Source organism: Notechis scutatus, chromosome 3, assembly GCF_049901735.1.
Source record: "Notechis scutatus isolate UNSWTSFEM ecotype Mainland chromosome 3, rNotScu1.2, whole genome shotgun sequence".
Taxonomy (NCBI): domain Eukaryota; kingdom Metazoa; phylum Chordata; class Lepidosauria; order Squamata; family Elapidae; genus Notechis; species Notechis scutatus.
In genome coordinates, this window is record NC_142011.1 from 142763158 (window position 1) to 142782510 (window position 19353).

Below are 19353 nucleotides of genomic sequence, written 5' to 3' on the forward strand. Positions count from 1 at the left end.
TAGAGGAGAAACCTGATCTTGTGGAGGGTGATGAAAATGCTGAAGGGTATATATCACTTCTCTGTATCTGCATCATAATGAGATATCTTATTAGTGGTCAGTTTTTGAGAAAATTAGGGAACCCCGATAAATGTCAAAGGAATCATTAGAAATTACAGGTAGTCCTCGACTTATGACCACAATCGAGTCCAAAATTTATGTTAAGTGAGAATTCGTTAAGGACGTTTTGTACCGTTTTGCCACATTTCTTGCCACAGTTGTTAAGTGAAATCACTGCAATTGGTAAGTTAGTACCCTGGTTGTTAAGTGAATCTGGCTTTCCCCATTGGCTTTGCTTTCAGAAGATCACAAAAAGGTAATCACATGACCCTGGGATGCTGCAATGGTCATAAGTATGAACCGGTAGCATCTGGATTTTGATCATATGCTCATGGGGATGCTGCAAAGGTTGTAACTCTAAAAAACGGTCATAAGTCGCTTTTTTGAGTGCCGTTGTAACTTTGAATGGTCACTAAATGAACTGTTGGTAAGATGAGGACTACCTGTACTGCCCTGGAAGACACGTGAGTTGTGATGTGATGACCCAGGGTGTAACACAAACATAACAAAATCCAAAACGTAAATAAATGTCCTTTAGTGCCTCCAGTTTGGTCCCACTGTTCAATAATACTCGGAGATAAAACGTACTCAAAAATAGTCTTCAAAAGAAAGCAATACAGTCCGAACTTAATGAGCAGATAGAGGTGAAATAAAAAAACCAAACAAACTACAATGACGAAATTTCCACAATGGAGCAAGAGAAGTCTTTACCAAATTCAAGGAGATAACAAGGCACAGTCTGTTGGAAGGACGCCAACCAAGATAACTTCAGACCAAAATAAAACACTCTTTGTTTCCAGCGTTTGCCAGCACGCAGGTCCAAACTCTTATCCAGTTGTCACAGCTGCAGCTCATGAAGAGGATCAAGGCCCTCTCCTCCCGAGGAGACCACGTCTCTCCCTTATCCTCTCCTCCCTGCGTGCCCTAGGATGGAGACGGGATGGGCCTGGGTCCTCCTCTTGACTGCTCAGCCGGCCTCTGCCCTTCCCCAGCCTCCTCTACAACCTCCGGAGCCACATTTCCACTCCCTGTCGGCTGTCCCTCCTCTCCCTCAGAGTCAGTCTCCACCAGGGGCATGACATGTGAAGTCAGTGAGTTACAGGTCCAAAAATCTAGACCGCAGCAGATTGGAAAAGCTGACCAGCTGCAATAGTTGATCTGGATTAGCTTTCCTGTTGACCATTTTATCCTGTTTCTTGCCCTTGGTTGTATTTTTTTTTTTTTTTTGATATGACAATAGTAAATAATATTGTTTTATCACAGTAAGCATTCAGCCGGAGAGGAAAGAAGATCTTATAGAAATTGATTCCGTATCAGACATTCTGACATTGCACCAAAGCAACGAGTTGATTTCTCCTGTAGTAATCGTAAGTATATTTGCAGCTTTGGAAAACTTGGGTGAATTATGATTGCCAAGGTCTGTTATTTGCTTTGTTGCAAATTACGAATGAAAAAAAAGAAAAGCAGTTCTCCCAAATCTCCAGCCTCATCAGCCTGCTATTGAGAGGAGAACAGCCATCCCTATAAGGCTGCTAAGTTGGCAGTCAAGTCATCATCTTCATAATCCCTTCCCGGGAGGAGTCTGGGCAACTGAATGGGACTAGCAGAGTGTTTTAATGGCCGGATGCCCTTCCTGTTGCCAGTGCAGGGTTTTATATATTCTCTGTGTGCCCAGAGAGAGAGAAATGCCTGCCTCTACCTAGGATTGAACTCACAACCTCCTGTTTGTGAGGCAAGAGCTCCACCTCTAGGGCACCACACCACTCCTATCAAATTTAATGGTGTAGGAATAAAATAAGAGGAAACAAGAAGAACTGTAATAGAAATATTGCAAAGCAAATAGACAGAGACGTAAATCTTGAGGTGCTCCAATATTGATCATGCATTCCAAAATTTCCCATTAAATCATACACCTAGGGACAGGCTAACAAACACACAATTTATCCAAACAATTTCATTTATTTTGGACGGAATTATCCAAGAAATTCGGAATGAATATTAGCCCACCATACATTTAGTGGACAGTCAACTTACAAATACCTTTTGGGGATGGCCCAAATGGAGAAAAAGACCAAGGTATATAGCACCTGATGAGCTGCTTATTGGACAATTATTCATTGGACAATTATTTCCCACTGAGCAGGAAAACAACAGGTTGGTTATTCTGTTATCTGCTATAGAACTGGGAAAGAACACCTGCACTTTCTGGTTTTTAAGAACTATTTCTCCTCAATTAAGATTTATAAAAACTCCCTGGGTTAATGGCATTAATAATACAAATGGTATTGATTATCCCCTTATCTAGAAGAAAATAATTAATTCTGCAGCAACTGTGGTCGATGGAGAGAAAGAGAGCTGGCAGCTGGAAAACAAAAATGGCTTTCAAGGTCAGGTGCTCTTCCTATTCTTTCATGTGATTCTTCACAAGACTTAACCTTAATCCCATTAAAACCAAAAAGATTTGTTTTAAAATAATGTCAGGAAGCCTGTTGAGTCATATTGGATGTAAAAGTAAATGCTTGTAAAATCTCTGGTTATATGATAGAAAATGCAGCTGTGTCTTTTTTTTTATTCCTTAAAAGCCTCCAATGGTAGGTCTTTGGTTTCTCCATCATGTTCAACAAATGCATTGGCTGCTCCTCCATCCACACAGAAATTGAAACCTTCTCGGCTACAACCAAAGAATAATGCTGAGTAAGTGTTCTAGCTGCACAAACCTCTCTGAAAAAAAGATTTTAAGGAAAAATGTAACGTTTGTAAATAACATAATTTTTACCATAATACCATGTTTATTTGAGACCATCTCTCTTTTTGGAAGTTTTCCAAATGTAGTAGAGGTAATAGCATCTTAAATTAAGACTGGGCAATTCGTGGATTTAAGGGACTACGTTTTCCACTAATTTATACCACGCGTGACAGTAGTTAGGAAAGTTGTACTCCAGCATCAGTGGTGGAATTCAAATTTTTTTTTACTACTGGTTTGGTGGGCGTGGCTTGTGGGCATGGCGTGGCTTGGTGGACATGGCAGGGGAAAGATACTGCAAAATCCCATTCTCTCCCCACCCCATTAACCTGCTTTCCAGCTCTGTTCTCCTGTGCAGGGCAACAAAAGAAGATCCAGCCGATCAGCTGGGACTCAGGAGGCAGAGAATAGATGGGGGACGGGGCCAGTCAGAGGTGGTATTTGCTGGTTTTCCGAACTACTCAAAATTTCTGCTACCGGTTCTTCAGAACTGGTCAGAATCTGCTGAATACCACTTCTGTCCAACATACTTTGGAGAGCCACATATCAACTACTCTACAGATTGATCTTCCACATCTGAACATATTTCTCGGTAGATAGACACTGTGGGCATGGGAGGATATACATAAAGGTTTTCACTGTCCGTGACTGGATTGATGCACTCCAGAGGAGAAATGCTTAAACATGTCCATTGTGTGTGTCCTGATATCCTAGACCAGGGGTGTCCAACCTTGGCAACTTTAAGACTTGTGGACTTCAACTCCCAGAATTCCTCAGCCAGCTGTCCACAAGTCTTAAAGTTGCCAAGGTTGGACACCCCTGTCCTAGACTGTCGAGTGAAACAGAAGTGCTTCAGAGGTCTTGAGAACAAGGAATGTTCCTCTCCCTGCCTTTTATGATCACTTGTTAAGGGAACTGCTGTAACATTTATGCATATTAGTTGAGAGCTGGCTTGAATTCCTACTCAAATATACAATATATAAATCCCCTATCTATTATTCCATCTCAAAGCTATACCCTGTTTTGGATTTGAAGACATAAAAATGTTCCAAGTGCAGAGGGCTGTAAACACAACACTTTTCTTTAGACCAGTGGCTTTTTGGTGTTGCTCATTGGTGCCGTTTGTATCTCAGATAACAGATAATCAGAGTTGGAAGCGACCTTGTAGGTCATCTAGTCCAACCCCCTGCCCAGTCAGGAGACCCTACACCATTTCTGACAAATGGCAGTCCAATCTCTTCTTGAAAGTCTCAAGTGATGGCGCTCCCACAACTTCCGAGGGCAAGCTGTTCCATGGGTTGATTGTTCTCACTGTCAGAAAGTTTCTCCTTATTTCCAGGTTAAATCTCTCCTTGTTCAGTTTCCATCCATTATTCCTTGTCTGGCCTACAGGAGCTTTAGAAAATAGTTTGACCCCTTCCTCCCTGTGGCAGCCCCTCAAATATTGGAAGACTGTTATCATATCTTCCCCTGGTCCTTCTCTTCCTTAGACTAACCATGCCCAGTTCCTCTAACCATTCTTCATGTGTTTTAGTCTCCAATCCTCTAATCATTCTGGTTGCTCTTCTCTGTACTTTTTCTAGTCTCAGCATCTTTTTTATAGTGTGACCAAACCTGGATGCAGTACTCTAGGTGTGGTCTTACTAAGGCTTTATAGAGTGGTATTAGTACCTCCCTTGATCTTGATTGTATCCCTCTGTTAATGCAATTTATGATTGCATTAGCTTTTTTTGGCTGCTGCTGCACACTGCACACCACAAATTCCAAAGCAATTCACAGCCCTAGTAAATTTATTTCTTAGCATTTGCTATCTAAATACTGACTTAAAACAATACATAATACGAGATGTAGCTGATAATGTATTAATTACAAGGAAGTTTTTCTATGTCAGACAAATCCAGAATGGAAAGATGTTTTTGGACACAGTTGAATTTATTAGTTAGTCCTCAAGTTATCACAAGTCACTTAGCAACTGTTCAAAGTTCTGATGGACCTACCTGCGGGATATACAGTATATCACCTGAATTTGAAATTCTGATGGTCAGTGCCCCCTCCTGCAGTCACGTGAACAAGTTCTATGACAGTTTTGTCATAAATTAGCATTCATTCAGGTTTTTTGGCAAAACTGTACCCATAGTGAACTATTGGACTGCAGGGTTTCCTTAAGGACAGATGCGACAAAGGTAATGTCTTACAGTGGTTACAGCTCCTATAATTTTCAGTTGAAACTGGTTGACTGTTCTTGTGCCATTGGTAGTTTAACAATAAACTACAATCAGCTGGCTAAATATGAAACTATATTCCCACTGATTCTCAATATCTCTCTGGGCCCATAACCAATGTTATGATATGTACAGAATAACCCTTGAGTAACAAGGATACACACATGGAAACGTTTATGAGAGTAGTTATGAATAATTATTCAGCCACACACAGCTACACTAAATTGAGTTAAAGTTTACTTTAAGAAATAGCACAGTCCAATAAACAGTCCAGGTCATATATGTTTAACAGTCCAAAGAATATCCAATTACCGGTTGCCTTTGTCATTTACAGTAAACAAAGATATCGAAGTCTAAGCACAGCATAAACCTTAGATAGCAACAGAACGTCAGAGATACAGAATGTCAAGAGAGAACAAGCCATGATCTCTAGCTCCCTCTTATGGCCATTCGCAACACAACCAACCAATCGGAATATAGTACAAATCAACACAGTGACTTTGTCTTAAAGCTACAAACATACATTGTTGGTTTATATATTGCCAACCCAACTAATTGGTGGACAGATTCCTAACATTAGGCATGTTCCATTAAGGTTTTAACTGGAGAGCTTCCTATATTTCAGTGAGCTCTGCCAACAGGTATAACTAAAAGTCACTCTTTTTGTACTACTAAAATGTCTCAAACAGACCAATACATTGTTTGAAATGGTGTCAAATATTCTCTGTATTTTTACTTTTCTAGAAAATGCAGTTCGAAACTATAGAATTTGGGTTTTTTAGTGGATGCATTTTAAAATGGATAATATCAACAATTTTAACACTTTAAATTTAAACTGATGTAGTTGTTATAGTGTCTTGAGGTTAAAGAATTTCTTTTGTTCTGTTCCTTTTTATGGCATGTAGTGAACCAGATGTGGAAGGAGAAGCTGATATCCATCTTAGGGAAACCCACCCTTTAGAGGTATGTTTTATCAAGCAACAATGCCCTTTTCATCCTGGTGCTTTCCTGGTATGTTGGAAGTCAGCTCCTGCAATTTTCAATTAACCATTGTAGGAATTCATACCCAACACATGAAGAGGTCATACAGTTGAGCAAGGGTGAATGCAGCATGGTTACTTTGGGAGAAGTAATATGCTTTCTTCGCTTTTTGTTTTTATTACTCTTATTTTGTATGATAATTATTTAATGGAAAAAATAAGGTTGAATAAAATAATGAGGGCTTGGGCTTTGTAGGTGGCTGGTTAACAGTAATGCGTGTCTTGTAAATCAACAACATTTATAGATACCTGAACCCCATTACTACCAGACTGAGGTGGCAAAGGTAACAGCAAGAATGGAGATGGAAATTTGCAACAAATGAAGGATTGGTGGCAAACTGGATGATAGTTCCAGTAGATAGTTCCAGTAGAAAAGAAATATATTGTAGCTCCACAATGCATGAATTGTGGAGTCCTTGTTATTTTCTGAGATTTGTTGTTTGCTTGCTGATGTTTCATTATTCAACTAGGTAACATCATCAATGCGAATGGATGTCAGGTTTGCCATCCTCCCCAGCAGCCAACACCCAAATAAACAGGGATTAACACAAGGCAAACAAGCCAAAAGCAAATACCCTAATCAAGAAACTACCAAGGGAAAAAAATCAAAATTGGCAGGGCAAGCTATACTATAGGATATAAGCCCAACACTGATTTGCATTGATGATGTTACCAAGATGGGTAATTAAATGCCTGCAAGCAAACAAGCTCAGAGACACCAAGGACACCACAGATTAGGTGGTAAAATAAGGAAGAAATGATACTGCCAATGAAAAGAGACCACAAGGTGAGATTCTGGCAATTCATTTTTTTTTTCTTTTCAATCAGTTGAACTGATTCTGCAAGAAACGGCTTTTGTTGCTAAGATATAAACAGCTTAATGATATCTCTAGGCTCTGTTTTTGTTTTGTTTCGTTCCCTTCTTCCTAGCATTTTCAATAAGTGCATGGACTGTCCATTTTGGTCCAAAACTTTTTGAAGCAAAATAAATTAAATGTTCTGAAAGTGGTAAACAGGTGGCTTTGTCTTTCTGTTCCAGGATGATATCCTAGAGAAGAAAAAACAAGCAAGAGGTTCAAGGAAAGAAAGGATGAAAGCAGAGTAAGCAACTGCTTTTAAAGTTATTTTAAATGGATACACAAAAACATATGACGTCACAGTACCTTACATTAAAGCTTGAGATTTTCATCCCAGTTATTACAGGAAATAATGTATTATAGTTTAGCGAGGGTGAACTTTTATTCCTGTTAAAAATACACAGAACTGATACATAAGAGGCTTTCATTGTCATTAGTGTCACAAGAACACTTTAGTTGAGTCAGTATCATAACGTAGATCTTAAATCATCAGATGGGAAACTGCTAGAAATCCTACCTTAAAAGAGCAGCTCACGTTTTACAGCTTCCAAACCTTTTCAAAATGGACACAGGTACCATTTTTAATCTGACAGAGAGGAAGTATGAAATATATGGGTGCTAACTGTATCAAATTTAATTTAGTTAAAGTTGCATTTTGTTTTTGTGCTAGTTTATTGACTGTATTATCACGGTCCAGTCTATTCTTTAATAGATTCTTCCACCAAATCATTCAACTTAAGTCTGAAAAAGGTTGATGCACTTCTTCACAGAGGCACAACCAGTTTTTCTGTGCACTTCCGGGAGTGTTTTGTTTTTGAGAAAGCTTGATCCTCTATATCCATAGTGCCAAAATTGCATTTGAAAATAATCAGTGACTTACACAAGGCATTTATTTTTTAGGATGCATGAATATGAACTTCACTTTTCATCTGATCAAAGCACACATGATATGGTAAAATATGTAATTAAACAATTATTTCTGTGGGGAATGTTTACAGGCAAATTGATTGATGGATTGATTGTTTACATTCAGTCAGGTTGCTATGGACTCTTCAACAATCCCAGATAAAGTTTCTTCAGAAGAATTTACATAAACAATATTAGTTGTGTTCTTTATCTCCTCTATCCCCGTATTTCTAGTAATTGTTAATGGTTTCAGTCATTTTTAAATTCAGTTCTTTTTTTTAATTTATTTTTCCCAGTGTGGCATAAATAATTCATTACCAGTAGAAAATTAGAGAAGAGTTCATAATCAGGTTCTATTATAGCTTAGTAAATGTCTCGTTCTTTGCAGGATCAAGGTTTGCCTAAGACCTTGTCAAGAATCTACATAAATATCTAATTCCATACCTATTTAACAATATACTTAACTGTACAATCAGGTTCAAAATGTTGTGATTCACCAGCATTATTTCCATAGATTTGGAAAATATTAATTAATTTTTTTATTAATTTATTTGTGATAAGACTTGGACTATATCTTGGTAAAAATTCCCTTGGAATTGTTGAGAACAAATCCTACCAACATAAATTCAGAAGCATGCGTGATTATTTTGTTAATTTGTCTGGATTAAAATTAGGTTTGACTAGTTGTTGGTAAAGATCAAAGGCTTAGTATTTAAAGAACAATATTATTCTTGTTTTACCTTAAAATCTTTGTCCCATTTTTTCTGTTTCCTCTTTTTTGAAACAATTTTTATTTTGATTTGTTTTCAGGTCTCTACAATGAAGCAAAAAAAATTTGTCCACGGCACTTTGCACAAGTACGGGCACTTTTTATCATGCTGTTGGAATAGAATTATAACATGCATTAGGTAACCAAGGTGAAAAGTCAAAGAAAAAGTGGTGCAGGTGTAGTCGTTTAGTAACCACAATTGAGATTCCAACTCAGTTGTTCAACGAAGCAATTGCTAAGAGAAACTGCAACTAAGTTTATGAACTTAATAATCCAGCTTTCCTTTGCTTTACTGACCTGCAAAGGAAAGGAAGTCAGGATTGGTCATAGAGTTACTATTTCATGAGTGTTGTAAGTCTAAATGGTCAAGGAAGGAAGGAAGGAAGGGTATCTTATGAAAACATTAGGCATTCTTTTTAATACATTTGGATAATTCCCCGTCCTGGAGATTCATATTGTTCCTGCCCTATTAGAATTTTAGAGACCTCTTAAGAGTTTACTGGATTAGAATATCTGTGGAGATCTTGTGTCTTTCTTACACATTGGAAAGTGTTCTCAGAGAACAACCTTGGGACTCTTAATTTTTGGAGCTTTTGGGCTTTTAAGTCCTACTTGGCTGGATTATGTTCAAGTAAGACATATTAATGCCAATATAAACCACATTTAGAAGGAAGATAAAGGTGGAGAATATAACCAGAGGAGTTTAGGAAATGCAGTCTTTATTTACTGGGCACTGACGTATAGGATTTTGCAGAAATAATGCTAAAGGTTTTTCTGCGGACACTGTCTCCTTCATTCATAGTCTTATATTGCATGCAGGAGTCTGGAAAAGGGAAATGTGAAACGGAACAAGTTTGAGAGAAGTCTGGTAATGTCCAATTTTCATATTTATTATAGCCTATATTACAGTTTATGGGCACTAAGTTCAGACACCCAAATGTTTGTGATTTCAGGGCTGTAACTGCTAAATGCCTTTTTCTGAATTTTTAAGACATTGGATTAGTTCTGCCTAACATATTACCCACTACTTGAGCAGTGCATGAAATGAGAGATCGGTCATCTCTCACCATCTATGAACTTCATCTAATACATTGTCTTTCATATGTCTGGGTCAGTTTAAGTGCTTTGTTTATTGTTTTCAAGAATGGCCACTACTTACCTGAAACAGGCATGAAACTAATCCTTTTGAAGGAGAGATGCCAGGGATGCACTTGGAAAGGAATGTTCCAGTCTCCCCCAATCTCATCCTCCTGATGAATTGGAAGTACACCTTCTCCTCATTTAGAGGCCACAATCTGTTCCTTAAATCGGAAGTGAAAATGGTTGCTAAACAAACTCTGTGTGTGTGTGTGAGAGAGAGAGAGAGAGAAGAGAGAGGAGAGGAAAGGAGAAGAGAAGAGAAGAGATGAGAAGAGATGAGAAGAGATGAGATGGGATGAGATCTCTGGTTGTTGCCAATGCATTCAGACAAAGTTACCTTGTGCAACTGTGCCAATGTTATTTTCTTCCTAGCTTGCATTGTTGCCAAGTGCATGAAATTTGATTGTAAGTGAGCGCATTGGTCAAAAAATTTAAAATGCCGTTGTATTTGCAGTCACTAAACGAGGCAGTTACTAAAAAGGAATGGGTGTACAGCTTTCAGGATTCCAGTATAGCAACTTTGGTAATCAGTCCAAACAGTCCAAATGGGAAAGATTCTACTGTTGCTTTTTTCTTTCTACATTGCCTACCATATCTGTGCTAGAATAATAGAATTACTCTAGAATAGATTTGAGAATAGAAATGAAAACCATTCTATAATTCCTGCTCTGTCTTTCTCCCTTCCCTGAAATGACTGTCAAGTCTGAAAGATTTCTAAAAATCACAACTTCCAGACTTATTATCCAATCAAATTAAGGCTTGTGGATATTAAATTCTGCCATAAAGAACATGACAACACTTTCTTCATCAAGAGATAAAAACTTCAGTGTGTAGCCTCCTTTCTTCTTTGCCTGTCTTTTGGACTTAACTCTCTTGATCAGATCAGACCAAACTGGTACCTGCCAGATAAATCTATGTTGCGCACCCATTATCCAAAGATCCACAGGGTTAGAATATAACATACTTTCATTTTACGATGATGAACTAATCAATAGAAGAAAAATACATATGCATTAAAAGAAACAATACAAGCTCAGGATTGATAAATGTAGCTATGAAAAGAAAAGACCTGACACTTATTTCCAGAACCTCTCTTAAAAACATGGAACATGTTGCTTGAAAGACTTTTTCATCTTTCTTGGGAAAAAAATTCAAATCAAGCAACATATACCAAAACTCTGTTGTTACTAATCAGGTTTTTTTTTCTCTTACTCTAATACTTTTTCATAATTCTTTTAGTCGGTCTCCATGCCCCCCCCAAATCTATGAGTTGTGCTATCTCAGTAAGATTCCAAATTCTGAGAACTTTGACCAGATAATACCTGGGAGGTCCTGTGTCCAAGAAGGCTGGCGTAAGTCTGATGTAAGGAATTCAAGGAATGAATCAAGGAATGCAAAGGCCCTTTTTTAGTTCATTAAAGTCTTGCCTCTCTCAGTTTTATTTGGGATTCAGGCAAGGGCTTTTCATGTGAAGCTGTGATAACGATTGAAGGTCCTGTTTCAAGGTCTTTGTTGACATCCTTGTCTTGCCCAGTGATATCTGCTGATTGTTCCAAAGGTGTTTTTTCAAGAGGCAGCTAGACTTTCTGGCTTTTCTTTGAAGAAGTTTCGCTTCTCCTCCAAGAAGCTTCTTCAACTCTGACTGGATGGTGAGGAAGTCAAAACACCCCTTTCCAACCTCATTCCCCAACATCCAGTCAAACTGAAGAAGCTTCTTGGATGAGAAGCAAAACGTCTTCAAAGAAAAACCAGAAAGTCCAGTTGCCTCTTGAAAAAGCACCTTTGGGACAACCATGACCTGGATGACTGAGAATCTCCATAGACATACCTGCTGATTGTTGCCATTTTTAAGACCAGGGCAGGGTACTTAACCTTAGAAGCGCTATGTGTATTCTATTTGTTTTGATGCCTTGAACATTCAGTTTCTGGACAATATTGAAAAAGGGATTCCTAAGCATTTTAGACAGTTTTCCCCCAAGGGAGAAATGTGATTCCAAAACAAAATAGGTACACCGGACCCTTAAGGGTTAGCTCAGTAATGTTGATTTGAAAGTGAGCGACACACTTAAATGCTTCTGGAAGGAAACTTTGTAATGGCAGTTGGGTGGCACTGACTGTTGCTTCCATTTTCCCCCCAACCTTCTAACTACAAGGCTCATCTCTTTTCTGAAAGTAACTCAGAGTCCCTGAGCAATGGTATGAGTGAAAAAAGCTGGATCCATAGCTCTCACGACAACACGTTGCCCAAAGTGGCAGACTACACTCGGAAAAAAACAAAAGTCAAAAGAAGGCTAAAAGGTAAAAAAAAAAAAAAAACGATTGGAAACTAGTTATTGGTTTAAAATGTTGCTAGAAGTAATTAGTTCAGTGCAACTTGTTTCCAGGTAACTGTAGATAAAATTAAACCAGGATTTCTAAAGCAGAGGTCTCCAAACTTGGCAACTTTAAGACTTGTGGACTTCAACTCCCAGAATTCTCCAGCAAGCTGAGTTGAAGTCCACAAGTCTTAAAGTTGCCAAGTTTGGAGACCTCTGTTCTAAAGCAAATATTAGGGCTCCTAATTCTTTTTAGCTCAGACTTAGACTTGCAGCATTGTTACAAAAGTGTGTGTGTGTGTGTGTAGGTGTGTAGGTGTGCAGGTATATAGATTTGGCAGTGTTCAGTACCATGTATTAATGATTTCTAAGTTTGCATATTGCATATTACTTCCAACTTGTTCCATTAGTACTGTAATATCTATATCATCTCTGCTTATAATTGCAAACATTTATTTATCTCTCCTCTCACAGTATTGCCTTTGTCTTCTCCAAGTAGTGGCAATGATTATGACGCAAAGAAAGTAAGGAAAACTGGAATTGTGACCTTTTCTTTTCTTTTCTTTTCTGATGGATGTGGCTGCCAGATGCATAGAATATGTAGAATTCTACTTGTGCTCTTTTTATACCTGTGCTCTTTTTCATTTTACGTTGCTCTGTCCTTACAGTACATACACTCTCCTTGTACAATGTTAGAATTTCGATGAATATAAAGAAAGGATCTACAACTGCATTATTGTGGATATCTTCCAATATATTTTTTTTAAAAAAATCAAAGTACTTTAAGTTTCGCATGGTTAAGGGAGAAGAGCCAAGGATAAGGAAACTATGTTGGTTCTTATTTCTTCTATTGAATTAATGTTTCAGTAGGCTGTCATTTGCTTCAAGAATGTAGCTGTATTGCCAACAAGCATTAGATCTTTTAATATATATATATATATATACATAGGAAGGAATGGAGGAAACGGAGAGAATTTGGTCTAGTAGTAATATCATTATAATAAAGATAGTTTATCTTTTTGGCAATCTTGGCCTGCAACAAAGGTTGGAAATAGACCAGGAAGCGTAACAAATAATTTCTGATTTAAAAGTCCTTTAGATTTGTAATCATTTATACCTGTCCTAACCTCCAACCTTCCTTTGTGAAGCCAGAGGCAAAAATGTCTGTCAAGGGAGTCCCTGTTCAGTCTTGAGATCCTTACGCTTACAGACACACCTGGAATGAAACAAGCTAAGGATGAGATACACCCCTTCTAGTAGATCTTTTGAAGAGACATCTTTATTCAATTCTTCAAGTTCTTTTGTAATAGGATTGGATTGAAAATTTGCCATGCTTTTTTTTTTTTTGGGGGGGGGGTCCTAGCTTTTCTAAGGCCCTTTGTGTCAATATTGGGTTTTTTTTCTCGTAGATTGATTGTAGAACTTTGTACTGTTTCTACATTTAATTTAGTATATTTGATGCTCTTAACCTCCAATCTTCATTCCAGGCAATATTAAAAACAAACAAACATAGTAATTCATTCTTCTTTTCAATTTTATTCTTCAGCATATTCAGGCAAAGCCAAGACTTTAAACCTTAGCTGTGTTTTTTACCAGACTTTGTTAAAAACAAAGGGGGTTAGATTTCCTGTTCTCAGAACTCTCAGCCACAACAAATTTAGATAACATGTCCTTTCATCTGAGTAGTAGCAACATCCATGCATGACATTAAGAGTTCAGTGAAAGATTATTAAAATTCTGCTGCAGAATAAATTAACTAGAACTTTTTTCAGGTTGTTGAACTTTTTGATCAGTGCAGGGAGTCTTCAGGTGAGGATAACAAATGGGATCAGGAATTGTTGCTAAACAACACAGTTGTAAAGCATGATGTCTTGTGATCACATCACTTAATGATGGCAATTCCGGCAGCCCTGATTACCGTCTTTAACCGAGGACCTCACTCAATTGTGACTTCCAACTTCTTCCCGATTGATTTTGCTTGTGGGAAGTTGGCAGAGAATATAGGAAATCATAGTTGTGACTTGTGTCAGTGTCATAATCGCAAGTTGGGTGCCACATGCCCAGATTATAATTAAGTGACTGCAGGGATGCTGTAGTGGCTGAAACTCTTGAGGACCATCATAAATTCCCCTTGTTTAGTACCATTACAACTTTGAACAGTTGAATGCATGGTTGTAACCCAAGGAACTACCTGTACATAGGTGCAGTAAGTGAAACAACTTGTATGCAGCAGGTCTGTTGTTAGGTGTTTGATTTGATGCTTTCAGTTTCTTCTCTAGGTGGAAAATTCAACAGTGCCCAGGGACAAGATACAGAGAAGAACAAAGTCACTATCAGAGATGTCTCATTGTACAGCCCATTGTCCAGTTCATGTTTGTTCAACTCCTAATTCACATATTAGACAAAGTACGTGCCTCTGTCCAATGTCATTTGAACTCTGTTTGAATCTAAAACTTTGTATCATATTCTAGTGGTGTGGACTTAATCATACTGTAACTGGCAATTCAGAACTCTGCTTCTTTCACTATTGTCTCAGACTGTGTGTGAACGTGCAATTTTATTATTTAGAAACCCGTGTTATGTAATGTAATAGGATTTGGAATGCTCTCCATTAGTTATTTGTGAAGACATGGAGCAACTTTTGTAGCAGACCATCGCCATCTTGTGGTGTGCCAGGAGTATGTCATTTTCATTTAAAGTTTTAAATTGGCCCACAATCTGAGATGTTTGGAACCTCTTCAATTTTGAATGTTTGCATTATAATATTTAAAATTGAAAGGAGTGTTTACATTTTTAAAAAATAAAGCTTGATTTTGCTCGTCACTTGTGAGAATGATATTTTTCTAAAGGAACTCTCCATCCTCTAGTCATAATCCTACATACTGTGTAGCCCTCAGTTGACATTATAGAAATTATTTAAACCATTATATATAACCCTTTAATCATCAAAACTACAGCACAGGTTGTGAGGATCCTTTTTTTTTTTTTACACATTAAAGTTAAGAAATGAAGTTACCCTTAAATGATAGGTGGCGGTAGCAGGAATGACCAAACTACTATCCCAAAATAGGAGGGAGAGTCAAGGTATGTAGAAGGCTTCTGGAAGATGAAGTTTGAGAACTCTAGATTTCCATCTTATGGACTCAGGCATTCAGTACAGGTAGTCCTTGACTTACAACAGTTCACTGAGTGACAATTCGAAGTTACAATGGCACTCAAACAAACGACTTACATTTTCACACTTACGGCCTTTTTTCACTCTTACAACCATTGCAGCACTCCCATAGTCACAAGATCAAAATTCAGATGCTTGGCAACTGACACATATTTATGATGGTTGCAGTGTCTCGGGATCCTGTGATTCACCTTTTTGCAACCTTCTTGACAAGCAAAGTCAACGGGGAAACCAGATTCACTTTACTGTGTTACTAAATAACAGCTGCAGTGATTCACTTAACAACTTGGTTGTAAAACGGGGCAAAACTCATTTATCAAATGTCTCACTTAGCAACATAATTTTTTGGCTCAATTGTCATAAATCGAGGACTACCTGTATAGCTTCCCGTATGTAACTACATCTTTGGTTGAGGATACAGCTAGGGCTGTCTTCTTGGCATGATGTTCTTTTTGAGAGATTGAATGAATAGCTGCCTGGTCTTGATTCCCTAGCCAGTGGCCTTCAGGATTGGGGCGCCAGAGACTGGTTCTGTGGAAGGTGGGTTTTTTTGGGGGGGACATGGGCGTGGTTTTGCACACTGCCTGGATCCCGTGCGTGTACAGATGCCAGTCTCCTGCCCTAGCCAATAGCAGGGATTTGATTGTTTGGATCTTCAGTTCTCTATATAATAAAAAGGTCTGAATTATTGCTCCAAAAGATTAAAATGCAAGATCATGAAATACTGCATTTTGGGATGGGATGTTGGGAGAGAATTCTCATTAGTAAATTAATTAGACAAAACTTGAATAATGGTAGATATAGTGAAAAATGGGGTGTTTGCTGTTACCCATCTATGGCATTTGGCACCAGCAGTTACCTGTTGCGCTACTAGGTGCTAACACACAAGAAAATCTAACTTTGGGGAGCTGTTCAATTCCCCACAAGGCTCCTAATGCCACATTCCAAATAATGCTACTGAACAAGATGTACTCAGCACCCACCCCACCTCCAACCTATGCCGTTACTTTCAACTTCTGAATTTAGATTAGGACTAATTTTTAAAGAGATGGATGTAGAACAGTGTTAGTCAACCTGGTCCCTACCACCTACTAGTGGGCGTTCCAGCTTTCATGGTGGGCGGTAGGGGTTTTGTCCCCTATTTTATAAATCACCATTACTGTGGAACCGGTGGGCAGATGGAGAAAATTGTACTACTAACAGAGATACAAAAGTGGCGGTAGGTATAAAAAGGTTGACTACCTGTGATGTAGAACATTAAAAGCTAAATTTAGATTAAATTTGGTAAGAGATGCCTACAGGGGAACCCCTGTCATATGCATTGTAAAGTCATTCAGTACATCATCTAATCCTTAATTTATATCATGTTTTTCATCTAGGAATAGATTTTTTTTTTCTAATCCTAAAGAGAATACCTCTTGACAGACAAAAAATAAAATGTGGATGTAAGACGAAGTTGAATTTTCCTTCAAGGTCTTCATTAGGATTGTTTTAAGTGTGTATGTATTTTGATTGTTAGTATTGCTTTTGCACACATATTTTTAATCATTAGCTGCAGAAAAGTAAGATGTGAAATAATAAAGGCGGGATACAAATAAATAAATATTTTACGTAATATTACTATCTTTTGTTTTAGATGGCTTAGAAATGATGGATGCCACTTTCCCGTTAAGCAGCAGTTTGTCATCCTTTCCATCAGATGCTAAAACAAGCAAGGTAAAGATTTTGGAAACACATGTATAGATGTATACACAGATGGAATGCGTGAAATATGTACTGCATTGAGGTTATTAGTATTTATGGAACTATAAGACACCAGACTATTCCCATTGCATTGTTCCATTATAATACTAGAATCTGTTTGAAAAGTATTGCAATTTGTATTAGAGTTTGTAGCAATCCAACCAGCCAACAACTAAATAATTCAGCAAGATTCATTTATAGAAGAAACTTCTTTATATACAATAATATACAGTATTATTGGATGCATGCATACAATACCCATGCAGAAACCAGAAATCATCATCATAGAAGCAATATAAACACTGAAGCAAAGTTAGCCCAGTTAGCCTAAGCCACGCCCAGGCTCTGAGCCATCTGACATGGCTCACAACAGGTGCTGTTTCTTAGTCACCAGACCGTTCCCATTGGCTGGCCTGTTACCATGTCTATTCCAATTCATGAACTCTCATATACTGACAATTTGGATGGTGTTTGTTTTTTCTTTTCCTCTTTTTTTAATGGTTTCTAGAAATATGAAGCTACACCTAGTACTCTACTCCTGGAAGATAAAATCTCCAATTCTAAGAGGAAATTTTCAGGTAAAATAAGTGCTAGCAAAGGAAAATTGGATAAAGCTGAAAGAAACATAGCAACCCTGTCACCAATGTTTTAGTTTTTAAGGAGAAGGATGGTATCAGTCTTCTCTGCTTTTTCCTCCCGCTGTTGACAGTTTAATTATCAACATTTCCTCTCGCTGTGACAGTTTAATTATCAACATTGAAAAAGCCATGCTGTATGGGTCCAAATGATGTGAACAAAGCTTGGTTTGAATTCCAAGTCCCATCAAAATTTCAGTGACATTTAATATGATGAAAGTCTAAGGAGTCTTTCTCTGTGTCATATAATATATGTGGGTATATGCATATTTTTAAATTTGTCATGTTTATGTAGTGTATATTGGAGGTGGTGACCCTTTGAGGGCTATATGCAATGAAATTTCATTTTAATGTATGCCGATTAGTGTAGACTTAGTGACAGTATAGTTATTCTTTTAAAGTTATTCTAACCTGGTGAAACTTCCCACTAACTACTGGATATGTTTTTTTTTTCCTAGAATGGTCAGCTGATTTCAATAGAAAACGCTCAAAACACACTGAAAGGCTGCCTAGTAATGAATTCAGCCGAACCTTTGAACCAAGAAAACTCTTTTCCTCCACAGAAATGGCAAATGAAACACCAAAAGGTAATCACACTAGAACTCTAGTGACAACATTCCATAAAAGCTGGAGCAAAAATGTGTGATCCGAATCGAATTGCCTTCAGATAATGAAATTGATGATCAGGTTATCCATTCAGTTGTGACCAACTCTTGGCGATTCTGTGGGCCAGATCTCTCCATATCTTCCAATGTTTTACGGTACTACTTCTTTGAGTTTTGCTATGCTCTGGCTGGTGTCGGCTTTGATGGCCTGCTTTCAGAATGGATACAATGAGTAATACATTCCCTTTTCACTTGTGTTTTCTCAAAAGCAAAAGCCTGTTTTGAGGGCATTCTGAGGATAAATTTTTGTTTCATTTTTAGCAGCTCTAATTTTTGCTAACACTCTCTTTAATATAGTCTGAATTTGGATTTCATCTGTCCTGTCATTGTTGATCTCCTTGAGCATTCCCTGAAAAGGTAGCTTAAGAGAGAAAACACTTGGTTCATATTTTTTATAATTGATAGCAATATATACTGCTTTGCAGTGGTTTATAGCTCTCTCTAATCAGTTTAAAAGAGTCAGCATATTGCCCCCATTTTACCGACCTCAGAAGGATGGAAGGCTGAGTCATCAGGTGAGACTCGAACTGCTGAACTGCCGGCAGCCGGCAGTCAGCAGAAGTAGCCTGCAGTACTGCATTCTAACCACTGTGCCACCTCGCCACCTGATTTTTAAAAAAAACCTGTGTATGATTTTAAGAGTTAAAACCATGGAAGTGTTCAACATTTTTCCTATGCTTCAATCTTCATAAATATTTCCAGCCTATAACCTGTTACACCACCCCAGAATCAAAATATTTAGGAGGTAAGATGGCCTCCTATTAATTTCCTTATGTTAACATTTATATAGCCATTTCACTTCTCTGCACAGTTTGTCAGCTGTTACAATTTAATCAAAAACATTAAAACAAATTAAAATACCATGAATGAACAGATTACAAACTCTCTGCAGTTTGTAAGCTAATACAATTTAATCAAAACAAATTAAAATATCATGAATGAACAGATTATAAAGTGAAGTTCCCAGATGATGATGATGATTTTTAAAAAAAAACATTATTAAAGGACTTTATGAGTCAAGATCTCCAGAATGCTAAAATCAGC

The 19353-nt window shown here is 37.7% G+C and overlaps 1 protein-coding gene across 1 annotated transcript in view; it reads left to right on the forward strand.

The window, feature by feature from the left end:
- The window catches only part of SYCP2L (synaptonemal complex protein 2 like), a 39027-nt gene that overhangs the window by 15462 nt on the left and 4212 nt on the right, over window positions 1–19353 (forward strand). The window contains exons 16-27 of the mRNA XM_087960076.1: window positions 1363–1466; window positions 2405–2486; window positions 2682–2793; window positions 5970–6027; window positions 7144–7205; window positions 7862–7913; window positions 11915–12074; window positions 12566–12615; window positions 14371–14497; window positions 16903–16982; window positions 17518–17587; window positions 18103–18231. Coding sequence (XP_087816202.1) covers window positions 1363–1466; window positions 2405–2486; window positions 2682–2793; window positions 5970–6027; window positions 7144–7205; window positions 7862–7913; window positions 11915–12074; window positions 12566–12615; window positions 14371–14497; window positions 16903–16982; window positions 17518–17587; window positions 18103–18231 — 1086 coding nt within the window. The remainder of the gene's footprint in view (window positions 1–1362; window positions 1467–2404; window positions 2487–2681; window positions 2794–5969; window positions 6028–7143; window positions 7206–7861; window positions 7914–11914; window positions 12075–12565; window positions 12616–14370; window positions 14498–16902; window positions 16983–17517; window positions 17588–18102; window positions 18232–19353) is intronic.